The sequence below is a fragment of the Capricornis sumatraensis genome, chromosome 21 (assembly GCF_032405125.1).
Source record: "Capricornis sumatraensis isolate serow.1 chromosome 21, serow.2, whole genome shotgun sequence".
NCBI lineage: Eukaryota > Metazoa > Chordata > Mammalia > Artiodactyla > Bovidae > Capricornis > Capricornis sumatraensis.
Window position 1 is genome coordinate 42,681,222 of NC_091089.1, and position 18,451 is coordinate 42,699,672.

The following is an 18,451-nucleotide window of genomic DNA, read 5'->3' on the forward strand; positions in this document are numbered from 1 at the left end:
ACACCAGCAACATAAACTCATTTCTTAATTTTTTATTGGAGTATAGTTGCTTTACAAGAAACTGATATCTAAATGTGTATTTTAAGCAAGTTATCCTGAGAAAATAAATTGGAATAAATAGCTTTTTTTTTTTACTAAAAAACTAAATAAATGTGTATTTTAAGGCAAGTGATAAGTGATAGTCGCCTAGTCGTGTCGGGACTCTTTGTGATCCCGTGGATTGTAGCCTACCAGGCTCTTCCATCCATGGGATTTTCCAGGCAAGAATACAGGAGTGGGTTGCCATTTCCTTCTCCAGGAGATCTTCCTGACCCAGGGATTGAACCCAGGTCTCCCTCATTGTAGGCGGACGCTTTACCAACTAAAGCTTGGTCCTTGTGAGTGAGCTTGTACAGAAAATTAAGACTACTATGTAAATTTCTTTTCAGTATCTTCAGTATCAACTAAGAAACAGATGTTTAGTTTTTCCCAATTATTTCCCAAATGTAAACATCTTGTGTGGAGAACATGCTAGTTTCTGGCATGTGTAGCAGTAAGTGACATAAGCGGCAGAGTCGTGCCCAAGTGGGAGGACCATCTGATGAGGGAAGTGCACACCTCCGGGGGGCCCTGCAGTGGGGAGGAAGGGAAAGCAAGTGTCCCCCGGTTTACAGTGCAGGGAGAGCTTCTCCCCAAGACTATGCATCCTGGGTGTTTCTTCCTGTCCATATCCCTAGCCCCTCCCTCATACTATCCCTGTCTATCCGAATCCTGTCACAGCAGGAGGGTAGGAGGACCCACCAAAGGGAAACAGAGCAGAAAGTGTTCAACAAAGTAGAAGATGCCAGCACACTCGCAGGGGATCACAGCCCCTGGGTCCGTAAAGTTCTTTGCAGTCGTTGTGCAAGTCTTTATTGATTTTTAACTGATTACTGTAGGAAATTGCTATATGTTTCCTCTGCAGCCGTGTAGATTGATTTTTTTTTAAAGGCCAAAATTGGTGATTGTGTGTTTTTCAGAGTGATTGGGTGTACTTAACTTTAAAGGGGTAAAAGTGCATATAGGGTGCAGGTAGGTTAGTAAACACTCCACAGATACAAAACTAATGAAGGGCAAAGCTGATGTCATTTCTCCATCTCCCCTCCACATCTTGTGTGGTCTTCCGAGTTGCCTCTCTCTTAGACCCCTCCTCCCTCAGTATCCATGGGGGATGGGTTCCAGGACCCCCTAAAATACCAGAATCCAACGGTGCTCAAATCCCTTATATAAAATGATGTGGTACCAGCAGATGACCTACACACACCTTCCCTAAACCATCTCTAGATCACTCGTAATCCTTATTACAATGTACATGCTATATAAATGGTTACTGGCATGTGCAAAACTCAAGCTTTAGCTTTTGGGAGCTTTCTGGGGTTTTTGTTTTTTCAAATACGTCAAACGTTATCTATCCATCTGGATTGGATGAATCTGCCAATGGAAAACCTGTGGAGACAGAGAGTCAAGTGTACTCAAACCAGGAGCCCACCCATCCCAAAGCAGTTAGTTCATTTTATTTAGACTGAATTTGGGTTTTTTTCCTCAGATTATATTTAGGGGCTGTCTATATTTTAAGGAATGATTGACTGCTTCATCCCTGGTTTGTAAACAACTCTTGACTGTCTGCCGGCGGCCCTTTCCTATTCTTTGTACATCATGTTGTTTTTATCTTTCCTGTCTGAAAACTTTTCTTTTATGCTGCTTTCAGTTAGAGGTTTTGTTTTACCAACCAGTTCTGTTTGCTTTTCATCTAGAAATGTCTATCAGCTCTGGAATTCTTTGCTGGTTTCCAGTGCTGTTAAAAACCTGTTCCTTTAAAAATTTGTGTTTTTTCCATCATTTTTTAGTAATTTGGGGTGAGAGGGGAGCTGGGTGATGGTGAGTTTGCCATCGTGACTTAAATTTCTTGTGCTAGTTCTTGTGTTTCATTTGTTCCTTTGAAGAAAAAAAGAGCCCTTTGTTCATTTTTTAAAATAACACATGCCATCTATAGAAAATTCAGAAAATATGGTCAATCCAGATGAATGACAGTTTTTTAAAAGACAAAATATCATGCATTTTCATAAGTATCAAGTATATTTGATTTTTCAGTGAAAGAAAAGAATAGTCATGCCTTAAATTTCAGTAACACCACTGTACATTAAAGCAAAAATCTCCTTCTTCGAAGTTTATAAATGAAAAAGCATATTGGTACTATTGCTACTGAATTCTAATTATTGCAAAAAAAAGTCTTAGAATATAGTAAAAGAATAATAAGATTAGACAAGTTTGTGTTTGGCTGCATGTAATAGGAAAGTAGGAGTTGCTTTGTTTCACGTGGAGATGGTTATGAGGGATGGTCCAGGACTGACAGGGCAGCCACATGATGCTCTCAGCACAGACCCACCCATATCTGGCCTCCAGCATCCTCTCTGGAGCCAGATACTGCAGACCCCGTGAGGCATGTAGCAGCTGGCCCTCCTCTTTCCAGTCAGGAAACACTTAGCTTTTCTAAAAACACTCTTGGTAAAATTACACTTAAATTACACCTCACTGACCACATTTGTCACACGGTCACTTTTAGCTGCAAAGAAGCCCAGAAATCAAATTCTTTGGTTTAACATCTAGCTCCCTGGAATAAAACCAAGATATTGTTCAGGAAGACGGAGTTTGTGGCAGATGATAGCAGGGTCTGCTGTAGGGGCCAGGGTCTGCCAGAAGGCCTGGCCTTCGGGTGGCTCACGGTGACGATCCCTGAGGGGCTGCTGCAGTCCCCCCCCCCCCGACCCCAGCCCCGCAGTCACAGCTTTGTGTATTGCCACATGTATCTACATATGTACACGTGGTGGAATACACACAAACATGATAGAAAGCATTTGCCTAAATAAGAACCATGCTCTCATTTCTCCATTTAGCCAGATGGTGCTTCTCTTAACAGTAGTGCCCTGTCAGATGGGTCCCAGGATGAAGAGTGGAGTTTTACCGTTCCCAGGAGTGGCTCCATGGTAAGTCATCACCTGCCCAGACAGCTATGCGTCAGGGAAGAATCGTAGGTTCAAGGCAGGAAGAAGCAATTTCTTCAAACAGATGAAATGAACTTCAGCTAGTATTGTAAGGAAACCACAGCTGCCAGTGGACCCACCAACAGGGAATGATTAGGAAGAAGGCACATCAAAATACTGGGGAGTGACTAGATCTCATTTTGAAAGAGGACTCCATGAATTAATGCCAATTCAACATTCTTTATGAGGACCAAACATGGAGGAATTTGTTATTCTTTGATGTAAATATATAATCTGTAAAAACTGTTAGGTGTAGTTTTATGCCAAGGCCTGGCATTATTGTAGCCATAATGCTTTGATTAATTTTTCAGTGGGTAGGGTCTGGGGGTTATATTCCTTTTGACTCCAACTTGTATGAATTTGATAATGTATATTTGTTCTAGCAAAATGTCTAGTTCAGTATATGTTGGGGTGTGTGTGTGTGTGTACATAAACATATAGTTGTATATAATATATTTATTTATTTAGATGTATAATTTTAACATTTTTTGTGCAGGTGGCTATTACTTCTTTTTTCTTCCTAAGATTTATGTCTTTTATGTCAATCAGAATGTAAATACTTGCCTGTGTGGGCAATATTTTTTTTTTAAGTCACTATCTTTAATTAATTAAGCCTACTTTTTCTATTAAATTAATATAAATCATATTAATTTATTTAATCTTAATTATTTTTTTCATTCCTTCTCAAGTCTACTTGGACAAGTTTTTCTAGTCTCTTAGATTATAGACCTATTTCATTTATTTTTAAACTTTCTTACTTGCATTTAAGGTAAGAAGTAATCTGAATACTTTGGCTATTCTCATGGTTTTGGGAATTTATTACTCTCACTGTCTTTAATATTTACTTTATAATTTCAGATGTGATTCAGTATTTAATCTGCGATGTCATCAGGTTGCCTTTAACTTCACATTTGGATAGATGTTGTAATTGTTGTTTTTTTAATTTCAAAATTGATTGCATATTCATCCATGAATGTGAGTTATTTAAGTTCATCTCTGGGGAATTTGGCACAAAGTGGTTACAAGAGGTGAATTTCTCCATTCTCATCTCAGGTGCAGAAGAGGAATATGGTAGCCATGTTTTCTGTAATGACTCCAGCACAGGCAGCTTTAGTATCAGGAATTACAAACCGTAGATTCACACCATGAAAAAAAAAACCCAGCAGCCAGTCAGGACAGTGAGGAACATCTATTAGTTGATAAATTTCTCCTTTAAGTAATTAACATGAAAAATATTTTGTATGGTGATTCTTCACTGTGAAGGAAATATGCCATAGTCAAAGTCTAGTTTTAAGGGAACTCACATAGCTCAGTTGGTAAAGAATTTCCCTGCAATGCAAACCCAGTTTCAACTCCTGGGTCAGGAAGATCCTCCTAGAGAAGGAAATGGCACCCCACTCCAGTAGTCTTGCCTGGAGAATCCCATGGACAGAGGAGCCCGGCAGGCCACAGTTCATGGGATCACAGGAGTCGGACATGACTTACCAACCAAACCACCAAGCAGATAGAGCTAACCTTCTACATCTTGAAATTTAAAATACTAATCCCTCAGCCTTGACTGTGCAGTCCCAGTGTAATAGGATTTGGGCAACAGGGCGAGCCCTGATGGCTGTGTGTCTTTGCCTCTCTTAAACCAGCTGAGGCCCCAGTGGAAAAGGCTCATGGTTGGAATTGTAGGGAGGTGGCAGGATCCATTATGGACAAGCCAGAGAAGTTTGTTTTAAGTGGGAGTGGCATATATGTTTGAAATACTTTAAAATCACTAAAAAAATATTTTAAGATTCTAATACTAATATGTTTAATGAGTAAAGGGATGTTTTAAAACTGAATTTAAAAAAACAAACAAGCGTGAATACCAAGCACTGAGCCTTTTCATTCAGTGTGTTTCAAAACTCCTGCTCCCTTTATTGGCAGTGAGATCTTCCTTTTCATTTTCACCAAGTCATTCTCCTGCTTTAACACATAAGAAAAGAACGCTCTTCTGTTTGTTTTGTTCTGCTGTGTTTTAACCCTTATGAGTGTGAGTCTGAGCACCTTTACCAGGCTTTAACTCCGGGCAAATCAGGCTCTCCACTGATCCTCTCATGAAGACGAAATGCTTCAGATTTCCATACCTGGAATTTAGAATTCCATGCCTGGCCTGAATGCTTTGCCCACCTCCCTGCCTTTGTAAGTCCTTTTCATCATTCCTCGAGTTCCAGCACACGATCAACAGCCTCTTCAGTGAGACCTTTTGGGCAGCACCTCCTTGCTTTCCATTACTCTCCAGTAAACACTTGCATTTTAGTGTAGAAATTCACTCTTAGCAGTGGACTGTGTTTTAATAATGTTCCATAAATGTTACTCTCTTCTCATTATAAATAGCTGAAGAGCAAGGGTCACAATTTAAATTTCTTCTTCCCCCAGGAAAGTCCCAGAATCATTTACATTGCAAAGAGCGGGCCCTTGTTCAATACTGTAGGCTGGCTGGAGGCCATGTAAACCTAAGGAGCAGATGACACCTCCACTTTACAGATCGTGAAATTGACATTTAGTTGTTTCAGCTTCCCAAACCATCAGCTTCAAGCCCAGCATGAATGTCAATTTTTAAGGAGCATTCTCTACTATAGATGAGTTATTTCAAAGTTTAATGAAGTATTGCTCTGTAGGAAAATTTAAGGAAACCACTGAAAAGTGTTCCACATCGTTTTTGAAGATTTTGTTGTGGGGTAATCTTTATTCTGTGGTATTAGTTTTTAGAGCCACCAAATATATACTTGGGCATGTGTGTTAAAATAATTGGGTATGGCTTTGCATTCTGTTTACATAATAAAATATGTCATCTCTTTGGCATAAAGTAGGGAAAAGAGAAAACAAAGTTCAGCATTCAAGATTCCTTTGTGCAGTTTGTAGTGGTGGTGGCTTAGCCGCCAAGTCCTTTCTGACTCTTGCGACTCCATGGCCTGTAGCCCACCAGGCTCCTCTGTCCATGGGATTTCCCAGGCAAGAACGCTGGAGTGGGTTGCCATTTCCTTCTCCAGTTCACTTCATATTGCTGAATAAATATGAGAATAAGAGAAACAACACCAGGTTCTGGGGAAAAAAGAACTGACTTATGTATAAAGAGCTTATAAAGGATTCTTGATGGAGTAGCCAATTTTCACCCTCAGCATACTCATGGCTGATAACTTCCACCTTAAAATTCATATTCATAGAAATAGTGGTATTTGTTAAAGTTTTTACTAGTACCCACCTCAAGGAGCCTGACGGGCTATATTCCTTGGGGTTGTAAGAGTCGGATACGACTTAGCAAGTAAACCACCACCAGCATACAATCAGAGTAGTAACACCAAACTCTATGAAGATACATACCCAGCTTCTGATAACGTTGCAGGGGAGTGCAGCAGTGTGGCAGGGTCACAGTGAAGAAAATAGCAGATTAATTAGGAGAGGACACAACTGGAAAACATGCTGAACCCTTTGGTAGTTATTATCCCTCTGTATTTTGTCGTGAAGAAGTTAATGTATTAGTATATTAATAGAAGCTAACCCTCATACAGTAATCTCTGTGCATCAGATGTTGTCCCATGTGATTTATAGTCATTTAAAATTCATAAAAACTTGTTGAAATATGTTCTTTTATCATTTTCACTTTACAGACCAGGGAAACTAATAGAGAGTTCTATAACTTGAAGTCATGTGAAGTGGAAGCGCCAGGATTAGAATCCAGGCAGCCTGGCTCCCGCATCCCTTCTTTTAACCATCGAGATATGTCATGACTCTAGGTTTATGACCAAAATGTATGACCAGCTGCATCAAGAATAACAAGTACAGGGACTCCCTGGCGGTCCAGTAGTTGAGACTTTGCCTTCCAATGCAGGGAGTGCGTGTTCGATCCCTGATCAGGGAACTGAGATCCCATGTGCCTCTCGGTCAAAAATAAATAAATAAATAAATAAAAGCATTAAAACAGAAGCAATGTTGTAACAAATTCAATAAAGACTTTAAAAATGGTCCACATCAAAAATTATTTAAAAAGTCAGAATGATAACATAATCGTCAACCTATGTGACTGCAAGTTTTGTCATTTTTACATGTTAGGAAACATATGCCAGCAAACACTTGAGGAGGCGTGGTTATTCTGACCTTGGCTTAGTTCTCTTGAGAAAACTGTGTGGGCTGTACGGGTCTGAACTGAGTGAGAAAACGGGAAATCAGATGCCAGTGCTTCATGGAGTCAAGAATTGCTTTTTGGTGAAGTAGTTCTAGCGCACCGCCCAGCATGAATCAGGCTGGAGCGCAGGGTGGCCTGCATTCCTGGTGAACTGCTCTGTGTTCGTCTTCCCTTGGTCCACAGTCCATCCTGGAGGCCGTTCCAGACGTGCCAGTTCATTCCAACGGCGCGGCAGACCCTGGACGGTCAGCACGGAACACGGGAAGTGGTGAGTGACACAGCCTCCTCAGCCTGGGTGTCTTTTTGCTTCTGTGCTGACGCTCAGTTCCGTGAGCAGTGGATTTCTGAAGCAAAGCGTATGTGTGTTTTTCTCCCCTTTCTGATTTCTGTCACCCTGGACCTCTGCTCCCTCTACCTCCGAACACCCCGTCCTGTCATACCCAGTAGGCACATTGCAAGCAGAATCGTTTCCACCTTGATGACCACTGTGTCATTTAGAAACTACTCACTCAGGCAGTGCCTTTGGTTTGGGGTCTCTTTTATAGGTAACCTGGATCTGCTAAATAGCATCAAGCAGGCCGGAAAGTAGATACCTTCTAAAAATCTCTAGTTATGCTCAAGTATATGCAGCACCAGAGACACTTGTGATGTTTCCTTACAAAATAACAGGGTGAATGTTTAATGGGGACTCCTCCACTTGAGAGCTGGGTACTCTTCGTGGGTTCAGAGTGGAATCTCAAATCCTCCTTGTAAGAAGTAGGTCCCCTTTAGGCCACAGTTTTGTGGTTCCCCAAAGGTCCCCCTAAAGATACACGCTCCTCTCAGGCACAACAGAGCTCCATACTTTAAGCGTTTGCTTCAAAATTCAAATAAGTTGAGGTGATGAAATGTTCTAACACTGACCGATGGTTACACAGTGCTGCAAATATGATAAAAATCATTGTGCACTTCAAATAAGTAATTGTTGGGCATGTGGATTACATTTTAATAAAACCGTTATAAAAAAAATTAAAGATAATGGATTTACCATAAATTATTCCACATCATTCTGTTTGCTGCCATGTTATTCAGTTTGAATCGTACCACTGAGAGGTAAAAGTCCACTTGGAGTAGGCCAGTGATTTGGTGCATCAGCCTGTAGAATCACCACTGTCCAAAGAATCTGCCCATAGAGCCTTAAGAATTTATAGTTTTGGGACTTCTCTGGTGGTCCAATGGTTAAGTATCCACCTTGCAATGCAGTGGACACAGGCTTGACCCTGGTCTAGAAACTAAGATCCCACATGCCACGTGCCGCAGCTACTGAACTCACACCCCGCAATGAAAGATCCTGCATGCTGAAAGTTGAGTCGACACAGCCAAGTAAATATTTAAAAAAGAAGAACAAGTAGAGTCTTATCTAACAGTTAGCTATTACTCTGATTTGAATGCAAGCCTCTGTATAATGTATGAAAATCGTAACTTTGCCTTGTTCTTGTCCATTTATTGTGTTTTAAATCAAAATTATTTTTTAGAATTTTAGATCTCTTGATTGACAGATTTCTCCGCTGAACTTTTAACTGAGATAAACTAGGTCTTCTGTCATGTCTGTCTGTTGCTCCTTTTGTTCTATTTGCTTTCTTTTAGTCACTGTTTATAGAAGAGGGTGGGCTTCCCAGGTCAGTGGTAAAGAATCTACCTGCCAATGCAGGAGATGCAGGTTCGGTCCCCAGGTCAGGAAGATCCTCTGGAGAAGGAAATGGCAACCCACTCCAGTATTCTGGCTGGAAAATCCCATGGACAGAGGAGCCTAATGGCTGCAGTCCATGAGATTGCAAAGAGTTGGACAATGATTTAATATAGCAGAGGGTAAAGCTGATGAGTTCTTTTTTTGTTGTCAAATAATTCTTTTCATGACATAGGAACAGTTTTGCCAGGCAATAAAACAAGATGGCAAATCAGACTCTCAGTCAAAAATCAGATTTAGGATTACTCAAGTGATTTCCCTTGCTTTTGGTAAGGAATCTATTGTCTTAATTTCAAACTTGAGAGAAACAGGTATAGGAGACAGGACTTGTCACCCATTCATCTTTGGAATGTGCACCATCCAAGACCAGAAAACCAGGACAGAGTCACAGGAATCAGGATTAATTCACCTGAACAAATCTGGAGTGGCATAGTTCCACAGTTTGGGATAAAAACTCAAGAGGAGTGAAAGTAGGCAGAACTTTTCTGTGGGGCCTCCACCCTTCCTCCTTCTGCTTTAGGCTTTTGCTTCCCGAGTAGCAGCAGTGTTGTGTATGGATAGACGTCATTGTATGAGAGTACATAGAAACTTTTCATTATGGACTTTCTAATTATCTGATAGTCTTCAGTGCTTTTCATGAGAAATAAACATCTAAAATTAAAAACATCAGATTAAATAGGAAGTTTGCATAACGATTGTAGAAGCTTGTTTGTATGGAAGTCTGATGACACTATTAATTGTTTAACCGAGATCATTCTGGGTGAGTCTGATGCTTTTCCAGGGATGTAAACATTTTAACGTGCTTGTGGATTAACTCATCAATATTTTATGCTTATTTTACAGTCAATGGTATTGATCAATTAAATGGCATATTAAATATTCCACATCCTTTGTTCTTTAGATGATGAATATCTGGAAAAAAACATTCTGGTAGAAGCTGAAGAGCTGTCCTTTGAAGTATCATACTCAGAAAAGCTAACACAGGCTCCAAAAAGGAACAGATTTAAGAAGTTAGATTTTAAGAAAGAAGACTATGTTTTACCTGTAAGTAAAATGTGGAAATGGAGAATATAGCAATGGCATTGTCTTCAAAATGAGAGCAGGATTATTTGGCACTTCCTGTGCATTTTGCTTTTTTAAGGATATTTTTAATTATCTAAATTTGATATTTAAGATAGAATGGCTATTGTCTCAGCAAGCATGTGCAGTCAGTTTCAATAGGGGAATTACCTGCACTCTTTGCATCACAGTTGTGATGATGATATTATAATATACTTCGGGTGACTGTTTTGTGTTTGGTTTAGTGTAGTTGTGATCATCAGAGGTTCTAACAGTCATATTCATGGCCTTTCTATGGCGCAGCATGTGCCTCACATATCTTTTTTTGTGAATAGCAAGCATGTCAAGCTGTATAGATTTGGAAGGTCCTGGTCTCCTTTGAATGAAGGTATAATAATTTTCCTTTGCCATAAAAAAATAAATATCCTCAATATGTATTTTAGAAATTTGTTGTTCAGAAAACCAGATTTGGCCTAACCAAAGCAGAAGATCTGTCTGCTGAAGACATGAAGAAAATCCGCCATCTCTCTCTAATCGAATTGACGGCCTTTTTTGACGCCTTTCGAATTCAGCTAAAAAGAAACAAAACAGAGAAAGTAAAAGGACGAGGTATTAAGACTTACTCTGATTCTAACATTGTGACACATGGGAATAAGACCGTGCTTTTCTGACTCTTTTTTTCCTCTCCCTGGTGTTTTACAATGAAGACACTGGGATTTTTGGAGTTCCCCTCACAGTCTTGCTAGAAAATGACAGGAGGAAAGACTCTGGGGTCAAAGTTCCCTTTGTGTTACAAAAGGTGAGTTCAGTGTACATAACTGGGGAGTTCATAGAGCTCTGTGCTTGTAGCATGCTATTTGGAAACCCACTGATGAATATTCTTAGATCTAAAGACACAAAGGCCCTTTTAGGACTCGAGTGTCTGTGACTTCCGGCTTCCCTTCTTGCATCCACGTGACATCTAAGGCACCTGGGTGTGTTTGCCTTGCTAAGAACCTCTGTTGCATTGTCCAGCCGGAAAGCATCAGGTTATAGACACAGATGCTGTCACATGGCTTCCTTCTGTTACATTTGTTCCGATATTTTTAAAATGTTATTTGTGTGTATATATGTGTTTGTGTGTGTATATATGATTATTCTCTTTTGGATAAAAGATGACTGCTAATTACTAATAGTCCATTTATTAATCATACAAGTATTTGCTGAGATATATACAGGTTGGGTGTTTTATGATGTTTGTGTATTACTGTTTAAATGAATTTTCCAGACAAAGCTAAATAAAGTCTAGAAATCAGCTTATCCTGGTGGTGTTTTCAGAGTGCTTGGGAAGGTATACGTTGAGACAAAGAAGATTTCTGGTTTAGGAAGTTGTGAAAATGATATCTGAACAATACAGTTGTCTCAGTGACCCTTACTGGTGGATGGCTCATTTGCTTTTAAGCCCTGCTTTTTATAGCCCAAAATTTAACACTGGTTTATTCAACAGGGATATCCAGTGGTACAAGTAAAATTCCAAGCTCTAAATACAAATCTTGTTGAATTTTAAATTCAGTTTTTTAGGGGTTTTTTTGACTGTGTCCTGTGGCTTGTGGGATATTAGTTCCCTGACCAGGGATCAAACCTGCACCCTCTTCATTGGAAGCACAGAGTCTTAACCACTGGACCTTCAGGGAAGTCCCTTAAATTCAGTTTTTAAATGATATGTGAAAATACTGACAGAGGACACGTACTTTATTCACAACAGCAATTCTCTTTCCTGTCTTCCTCAGTTTGGGTACCAGTACCTCAAACTGAGCTACTCCAGTCAGGTGCCTGACTGGCCGCCCATAGGAGCAGGGAGGATAGCAGCCGGGGTCCAGAGGATGCCCACGCCTGCCCAGTGTGTGCACCACAGGGTGCCTCCCTTCACTGGGCCACACGTGATCTCTGTGTCCTGTCACATCTGACCATCTCTGAGCCCCAGGAGGTCGCTATGGTCATCTCCTTTCTACTGGTGAGGCAACTGAGGCATCAGAGGGTGAGATAACATGCCCAGAAACACAGCCAGCAAGAGACAGATGCAAAAGGAAGCAAGTGCATGGTGACTCTAAGGTTTCCTTTCTGTCCTTGCGTTGAGCCATTATTATGTCCTTTTTCCTCTTGGAAAAGGACACGGTCTGAAGAAAACACATAAAAATCTGACTGAGAAGATTCAACACATGTTTGTATTATTGTGTAGGTACAGACGCCTAGCACACAGAAGGCGCACAGTAGACTGCCTGGTTCATCTCATACTAACTCCTCAATAGAGCCTCTCTCTGGGTACTGCTGAGGTTAGCGGTGCTCTTGAAAGACAGCTGGAGGTGTTGTTCTTCCACTGCAGGTAGAGGCTTTTCTCAGGAAGAAGTCTCTTCTCCCTAAATACTTACTTCTCTTCATACCTGCAGGAGCTGCCTTAGTTCCAGGCATCATCATTTTTCAAAAGGAAAATAGCAGAGACTCAGAATCCTGCTCTTGCTGTGTGAACATGGGCAAATCTTTACTGCTCCCATGCCTCAGTCTCTTCAGCTGTAGAATGGGGACACCACAGAATTATCGCGAGGGTCACATGCATTAATATATGTAAAGTGCTGAGAATGTTGTCTGACACACCCTAAGTGCACAATCAGTGTTAGTGTTTATTATTATTTAATAGTAAAGCATCACCATTACCATGAGACAGATAAGCCTTTACCATTTCTAATTCCTTGGCAGATTTTGAGAAGCCCTACAGTGTCTTGGGTTTCCCTGGTGGTGCAGTGGTAAAGAACTCCCCTGCCAGTGCAGGTTAGATGCAAGAGACACAGGCTCAGTTCCTGGGTCAGGAAGATCCCCTGGAGAAGGAAATGATAGCCCAGTCCAGTGTTACTGCCTGGGAAAATTTCATGGACAGGGGTCGCAAAGAGTTGGACACAACTGAGCCTGCATGCATGCACAGTGTCTTAGCTAGAATAGAGTAACTAATGATAGTAATTTAGGGTCTTTTCTTACTGGTTGGTGACGCTGACTCGATGGACATGAGTTTGAGCAAGCTCTGGGAGTTGGTGATGGACAGGGAAGCCTGGTATGACACAGTCCATGGGGGTCACAAAGAGTCAGACTGAGCAACTGAACTGGCTTACTGGTTGACCTGCAGAAAGATACAGTAATCAGATATTGAAATATTTAAGGGGCAGTGTGCTTTCGTGGTTAAGAACAGAGTTGGTGCCGTCACTTTTGAGGATGACCCTGGGAAAGTGAAAAACAACCCTAAGTCTCTATTTCCTCATTTGCCAATCGGAGGCTAGTGTTGACCTCCTGGGAGCATGTGAATGTTTAACTAGGTATTCAAGTACCTGGCATGTCTGTATGCTTGGTAATGTATCGTTTTCATCATCGTTGTTATTTTAAATGCTCATAATCATATGGAGGTATTTACTTCTGTCTTGTATCATTGCTTTCTAGTTCTTTGAGAAAGTTGAGGAATCGGGTCTGGAATCCGAAGGGATCTTTCGACTTTCAGGATGTACTGCCAAAGTCAAGGTACCAAACATTGTCTCTCTTCCTTGTTAGAGATCTCAGCTAGCTAGGTCAGTTCCTGCAGGCATTGTGTGTGGTGGTGTCATCACTGCTGATTCTATCACTTGGCGCTGTAGAGCATTCCTCAACACCTATGACTAAATGTTATTCCATGATCCTGAGTTGTGCATTCTTTTAAATTAAAACAACAACAATAAAAAGCAAACAACAGTGAAAGAACACATCGATTCACTCTCAGAAACCGCCGCTTGTCTTGTCCCACCCTTATTTTGGGGGTTAAATGCTTCAGTTTTTTTATGTTAACTCTACGTCATAGAATTCACTGAGCCAGTATTAGATGACCCCTGGTATCTATTGTCAGTTGTTTTAAACTTAGAGACATTCTCTGGCTTTCCTTTTAATGGACATCCTTATAGGAATTTGTAGGAATGGCTGTAACCACTAAAATACTCCCTCAGCAGTTCTGAAACCCAGTTCCATTTAAGGTAATGTTAGCGTCTACATCTAAAACCACCGTGCAGTGGGAATTCTTTTGCTTTCTTCCCTCTGTATGGAGGCTAAGTCTTCAGTTCAGCAAAGAAAAGAATTAAAGGAAAGCTTTGCTCATCAGTTGCCAGCAAGACATCCCACTTGCTCTCCTGGTGCACAGATGAAGAGTCCCTCTCTGCCCTGGATCACTCCCTGGTGGGTGGACTTGGAGACATGAGCAGTTGTCAATAATGAATCCTTAAGGGAAAAAACCTCAAGGAGAGGGAAAAGGGAACTTGACTGTGTTCAGAACTATTAAAAGGAATTGTGTAGGGGCGGGAAAGCATCTCTTCCCTAATTCATTTTGGCATATGCTTTGGGAGATTCTATTTGTATCAGAAATTTCAGTCTTATTTAGAAGCATGATGAGATATTTTTCAAGGTGGAAACTAAGAATCAGTAGGCTGTATCTATTGGAAGCTCCAGAAGGCAGGTGCTGGGACCAAGTTAGGAGGAGAAGAGGATTACAGGGGGACCTAGCTTCTCAAGGATCGAGGGTCGGGGGAGGCGGACTTGGGGGTGTCAAGCCTCAGACGTGGTGCAGGCGGGACCATCACCCTGTGCCCCGTCAGCCCCCACCCTGGGGAAGGGCCTGAGGCTGAGCAGAAGGTGCCAGCAGCTGGGGAGTCGTCCGCCTGGAGTTTTTGCAGATGAACAGCCAGTTCTGTTTTGAAGGGAGACCTGAGTGGTGGTCCACACTTTGTCACTGCATGTCTCCGGGACCCGTGACTTCCTTGGGAGTAGAGATTACTAAATCCTGGTACAGGTTCACTTGAAAGGCAGGAAGATTCCTAATGGCTCCTTAAGGTTAATACTTGCTAAATGGGATCTGGTTTTTGTTTTAGGTTCTCACAGGAACAGTTTTTACATATGCTTCTAAATAAATGTGTCCTAAATCCAAGAACAAAAGCTATCACTTTTTGGTTAAGTCTTTGTGGTTATATCTGTAGAGTCAGAAAACCAAAATGAAGTCAGGAGAATAAGTTTCCTAAACCGAATCAGACTCCATCCCTCTAAACTTCCCTCCATAGTAGGGAAGCTGTATTTGTACATGTTCTTACTGACTTATTCTGTGTGTGTGTGTGTGTGTGCATGTGTGTGTGCACACATTAGTAAGGAAGAGTGGGACATAATGGATATGATTTAAATTTTCTATTTTTGAAAATAATTCAAAGGAGAAAACATTACACAATGTTTCTTGTGTGTATGAAGTTTAACATCATAGCACACGTTGCTTTTCTCTAGCTAATCTTTGACTGAAAAGCACTTATCAAAGGCCAGTAATTCCTTTAACGTGTTCTAATAGACGCATGCATTCCTGAACCACACTAGGTAAAAGTCTCTTTTGGCCCTTAATCGGTTTTACGTAGTTTCAGCCTATTTATTCCATTTCTTGTCCGTCCGAAAAATGTATTCCAGATGTTTTCGTGGTTTGAGCTCCAGGAAAACCAGTGTGGAAGAACCCTGGGTCAGTGAACAGAAACAAGGGAATACTGCAGTTAGAAAGGCATTGCAACTTGATACAGCCGAGGGGTCTTTATTTCTTCCCTTTGTTCAAACTTGAAACTTAAAAAAATGTTTTCATCGGTTAGACTGTTTTTTTCCAGAAATGTGCTTGGGGAAAGAAAGTTTTTTTAAAAAAAATCTCCCTCATAATTATCGTCAAGTTGTGCCAAGTAGCGACTCTAACCCTCAGGTATCACTGTGGGTTGCACTTTCAGAGCCTGGTTGGACTCACAGGGAAGCAACCTTGGGGGACGCTGCGGGTTTAGCCTCACAGGGCACCAACCGCCGAGCCCATCCTGGACGTGAGGCCTTGTTCATTTGGAACCAATTTAATGGCTCGGTGTTTCCAGTAATTTTCTTTTCCACAAATGACAGAAATTTGAGCCAAACACCAGGGAATATATTTTATGGAAGAAAGCAGACTGCTTTGACGTGCACGGCTTTCTTTTTTTGACTCCTTTCAGTTATTCAGAGGCTGCTCTAAATGTTTTGTGAGGATGTTACCTGGTCTGCTGGTTTCCCACCCTGAACTGGTTTTTTGAGGCTGAAGGTGGGTTATTTGCATTTTTGTAAAATTACCTCTGGAGGAGAAGCGGGTTGGATATTTGCTCAGATGAGGTTTTAAGGACCTGGCTCCTGATCCTTGCCTAGCATCCTCATTAACAGTTTAAACATCCACCTGTCTCTGGTGAGGAAGAGTCAGCCCTTGGTTCATCCGGTCCCTTGTTTAGGACACTGGTCCCTTGTTTAGGACACCGTGGAGCTCTGCACCAGCTTCCTCTGTGCTCTGCTCCAAACTCAGGGAGGGCGTCCTTCCTCTCCTTTCTGTTGGCCCTCCAGACAGAATGAGGTGCAAAAATAGCACTCCACATACACATAGGTTTCCCGTGGTAATAACAGTAGAGGTTGTAGCAGAGACGAGGTGGGTAAATGCAGCCAGCACTTACTGAGCACTCTCTGTGTGCACGTCCCGCCCCCTGAGCTCTGTGTTATCCAGTTTAATCTCTGCGAGATTGTTTGACTATCCCTGTTATGCAGTGGGAAACTTCACAGGCCTTCAACTAGACTGTTGTGGAACTGGGATAAACACCTAAAGAATGTGGTTATAAAATGCATTCCAGTATACAGTAGGTGCAAACAAATGCCGCTTGATTCCACTTATACGAGGTACCTAAGAGTCAGATTCCTAGAGTCAGAAAATACCTTGGTAGATGCCGGGGTTTGGGGGAGGGGCGGTTGGAAGATGGGGCAGGGAGCAGGGGGCTTAGTGTTTACTGGGGACAGAGTTTCAGTTTAGGAAGATGAAACATTCGGGAGGTGGGTGATGGTGAGAGCTGCACAACGATGTGAATGTGGTTGGTGCCACAGGACTGCACAGTTAGACATGGTTAAAATAGTGTGCTTTATATTACGTGACTTTTACCACAGTAAAAAAAAAAAAAAAAGCTCTTAATGAGCGTCGTTCTAGAGCCTGCCCTTGACCCTGGGGCCATGTTTCCCCATAGGTGACAGGGAAGCACTGGCAGGTTTCAACGACGGTAACCTAGAGTTTCAGCCAGCCTCTTGTGGCATAGGTCTGTGGAAATGGATCTGAATTATCCTGCTCTTGCCAGTGCTTCCTGAAAACCAGTTTCCCCTTGGCTTCCGGGCAGTGGGACAGGGAAACGTTGACTCCTCCCCCTCCACTTCTTGCCAACAGCACCTCCTTCTGCCCATTACCCCAGCCTGCAATCTGAGGGCCATCCTGGACTTGTCTCTCTCCCTCTGAGTCTCGTATTCAACCCATCGCCTCTCCTTGAGAATTTTCCCTCCTGGGCGTTTCTTAAATGCCGCCTCTTCATTCTGTCCTGCAGCTGCTCACCCAGATTAGTCGTGGATTATCCGTCACCAGAAATGCCAATGGCTGCTTTCCATTTCCCCAGCCTGATCCCCACCAGCACCGAGCCCCTCACCCGCCGCCACCCCGCCCGACCCAGATCACTTTTCCACCCGGCCACCAGAAAAGATATATAAATCTCACCTTGTCATCCTCTAGCTTCTCTTGCACGTTCAAGGCTGGAAGACTTAGGCTTCTCGTGAGAATAAAGCAAAGGCCTTAAGGATTGTTCACAGTTTTCTTTTTTAAAGCATCCTTTTTGAAGCAGTTATTGTCAGTTGGGGAGCTGACTATAACTGCCTAGTGTTATTGGTAAACTCTGTAGTTCAGGGAGCAGTAGAATGCCCGGAGGGTACTGGCCATCAAATGAGTTAATAATCTAAAATGGATAACCCAAATCAACTTAAGGACATTTAGTGATTTTTTAAAAAAGTATTAACACAGTGTTCCAAGCCTTACAAAGGACCGGGCAAGCATGCAGGCATGTGGAAGACATGTGTCCATCTTGGCATGAAACATCTGTATTTGCTCCAGGAAGATGTCATGGGTATGCATGTTGGAGTGAGGTCAGAGTTCCTTTGTTGGGTTAGTTTTCATTCTGTATGTAAACCAGCCAAGAGGCATACATCCTTCAAGAGGCATACATCCTTCATTGTATTTAGAAATATTAGTACAAGATGAGGTGGCAGAAGGAAGGAATCATTGGGGGGGAAAAAAGGAAATAGAGGCTTTGTCAAAATCTAGCAGTGCATTTATCATGTGGGGATAGACAGTATTCTGCCAAAATGACATAAATGAAGCTATGATCTGAGGAAAGAACTTTTGTATTTGTACAGATGGCAAATTACTTTAAGATTAGCATTATTCTAAAAGGATTTTAGAGAATGTTTTTTTAAAAAAATACATTCAGAAAGAGCTATTTCAGTTCTTCAATCGTGTTGAAAAAGAGGAGCTTAGTAGATACTGGCATTTCAATCTAATTACAAAAATAGTTTGTGTAATGACAG

General features: G+C 41.7%; 1 protein-coding gene across 1 annotated transcript in view; it reads left to right on the forward strand.

The window, feature by feature from the left end:
* The window catches only part of ARHGAP28 (Rho GTPase activating protein 28), a 134,304-nt gene that overhangs the window by 96,257 nt on the left and 19,596 nt on the right, over positions 1-18,451 (forward strand). Inside the window, exons 5-10 of the mRNA XM_068993659.1 lie at positions 2,913-3,002; positions 7,396-7,480; positions 9,840-9,982; positions 10,441-10,606; positions 10,705-10,796; positions 13,460-13,537. Of these exons, the coding sequence (XP_068849760.1) occupies positions 2,913-3,002; positions 7,396-7,480; positions 9,840-9,982; positions 10,441-10,606; positions 10,705-10,796; positions 13,460-13,537 (654 nt within the window). The remainder of the gene's footprint in view (positions 1-2,912; positions 3,003-7,395; positions 7,481-9,839; positions 9,983-10,440; positions 10,607-10,704; positions 10,797-13,459; positions 13,538-18,451) is intronic.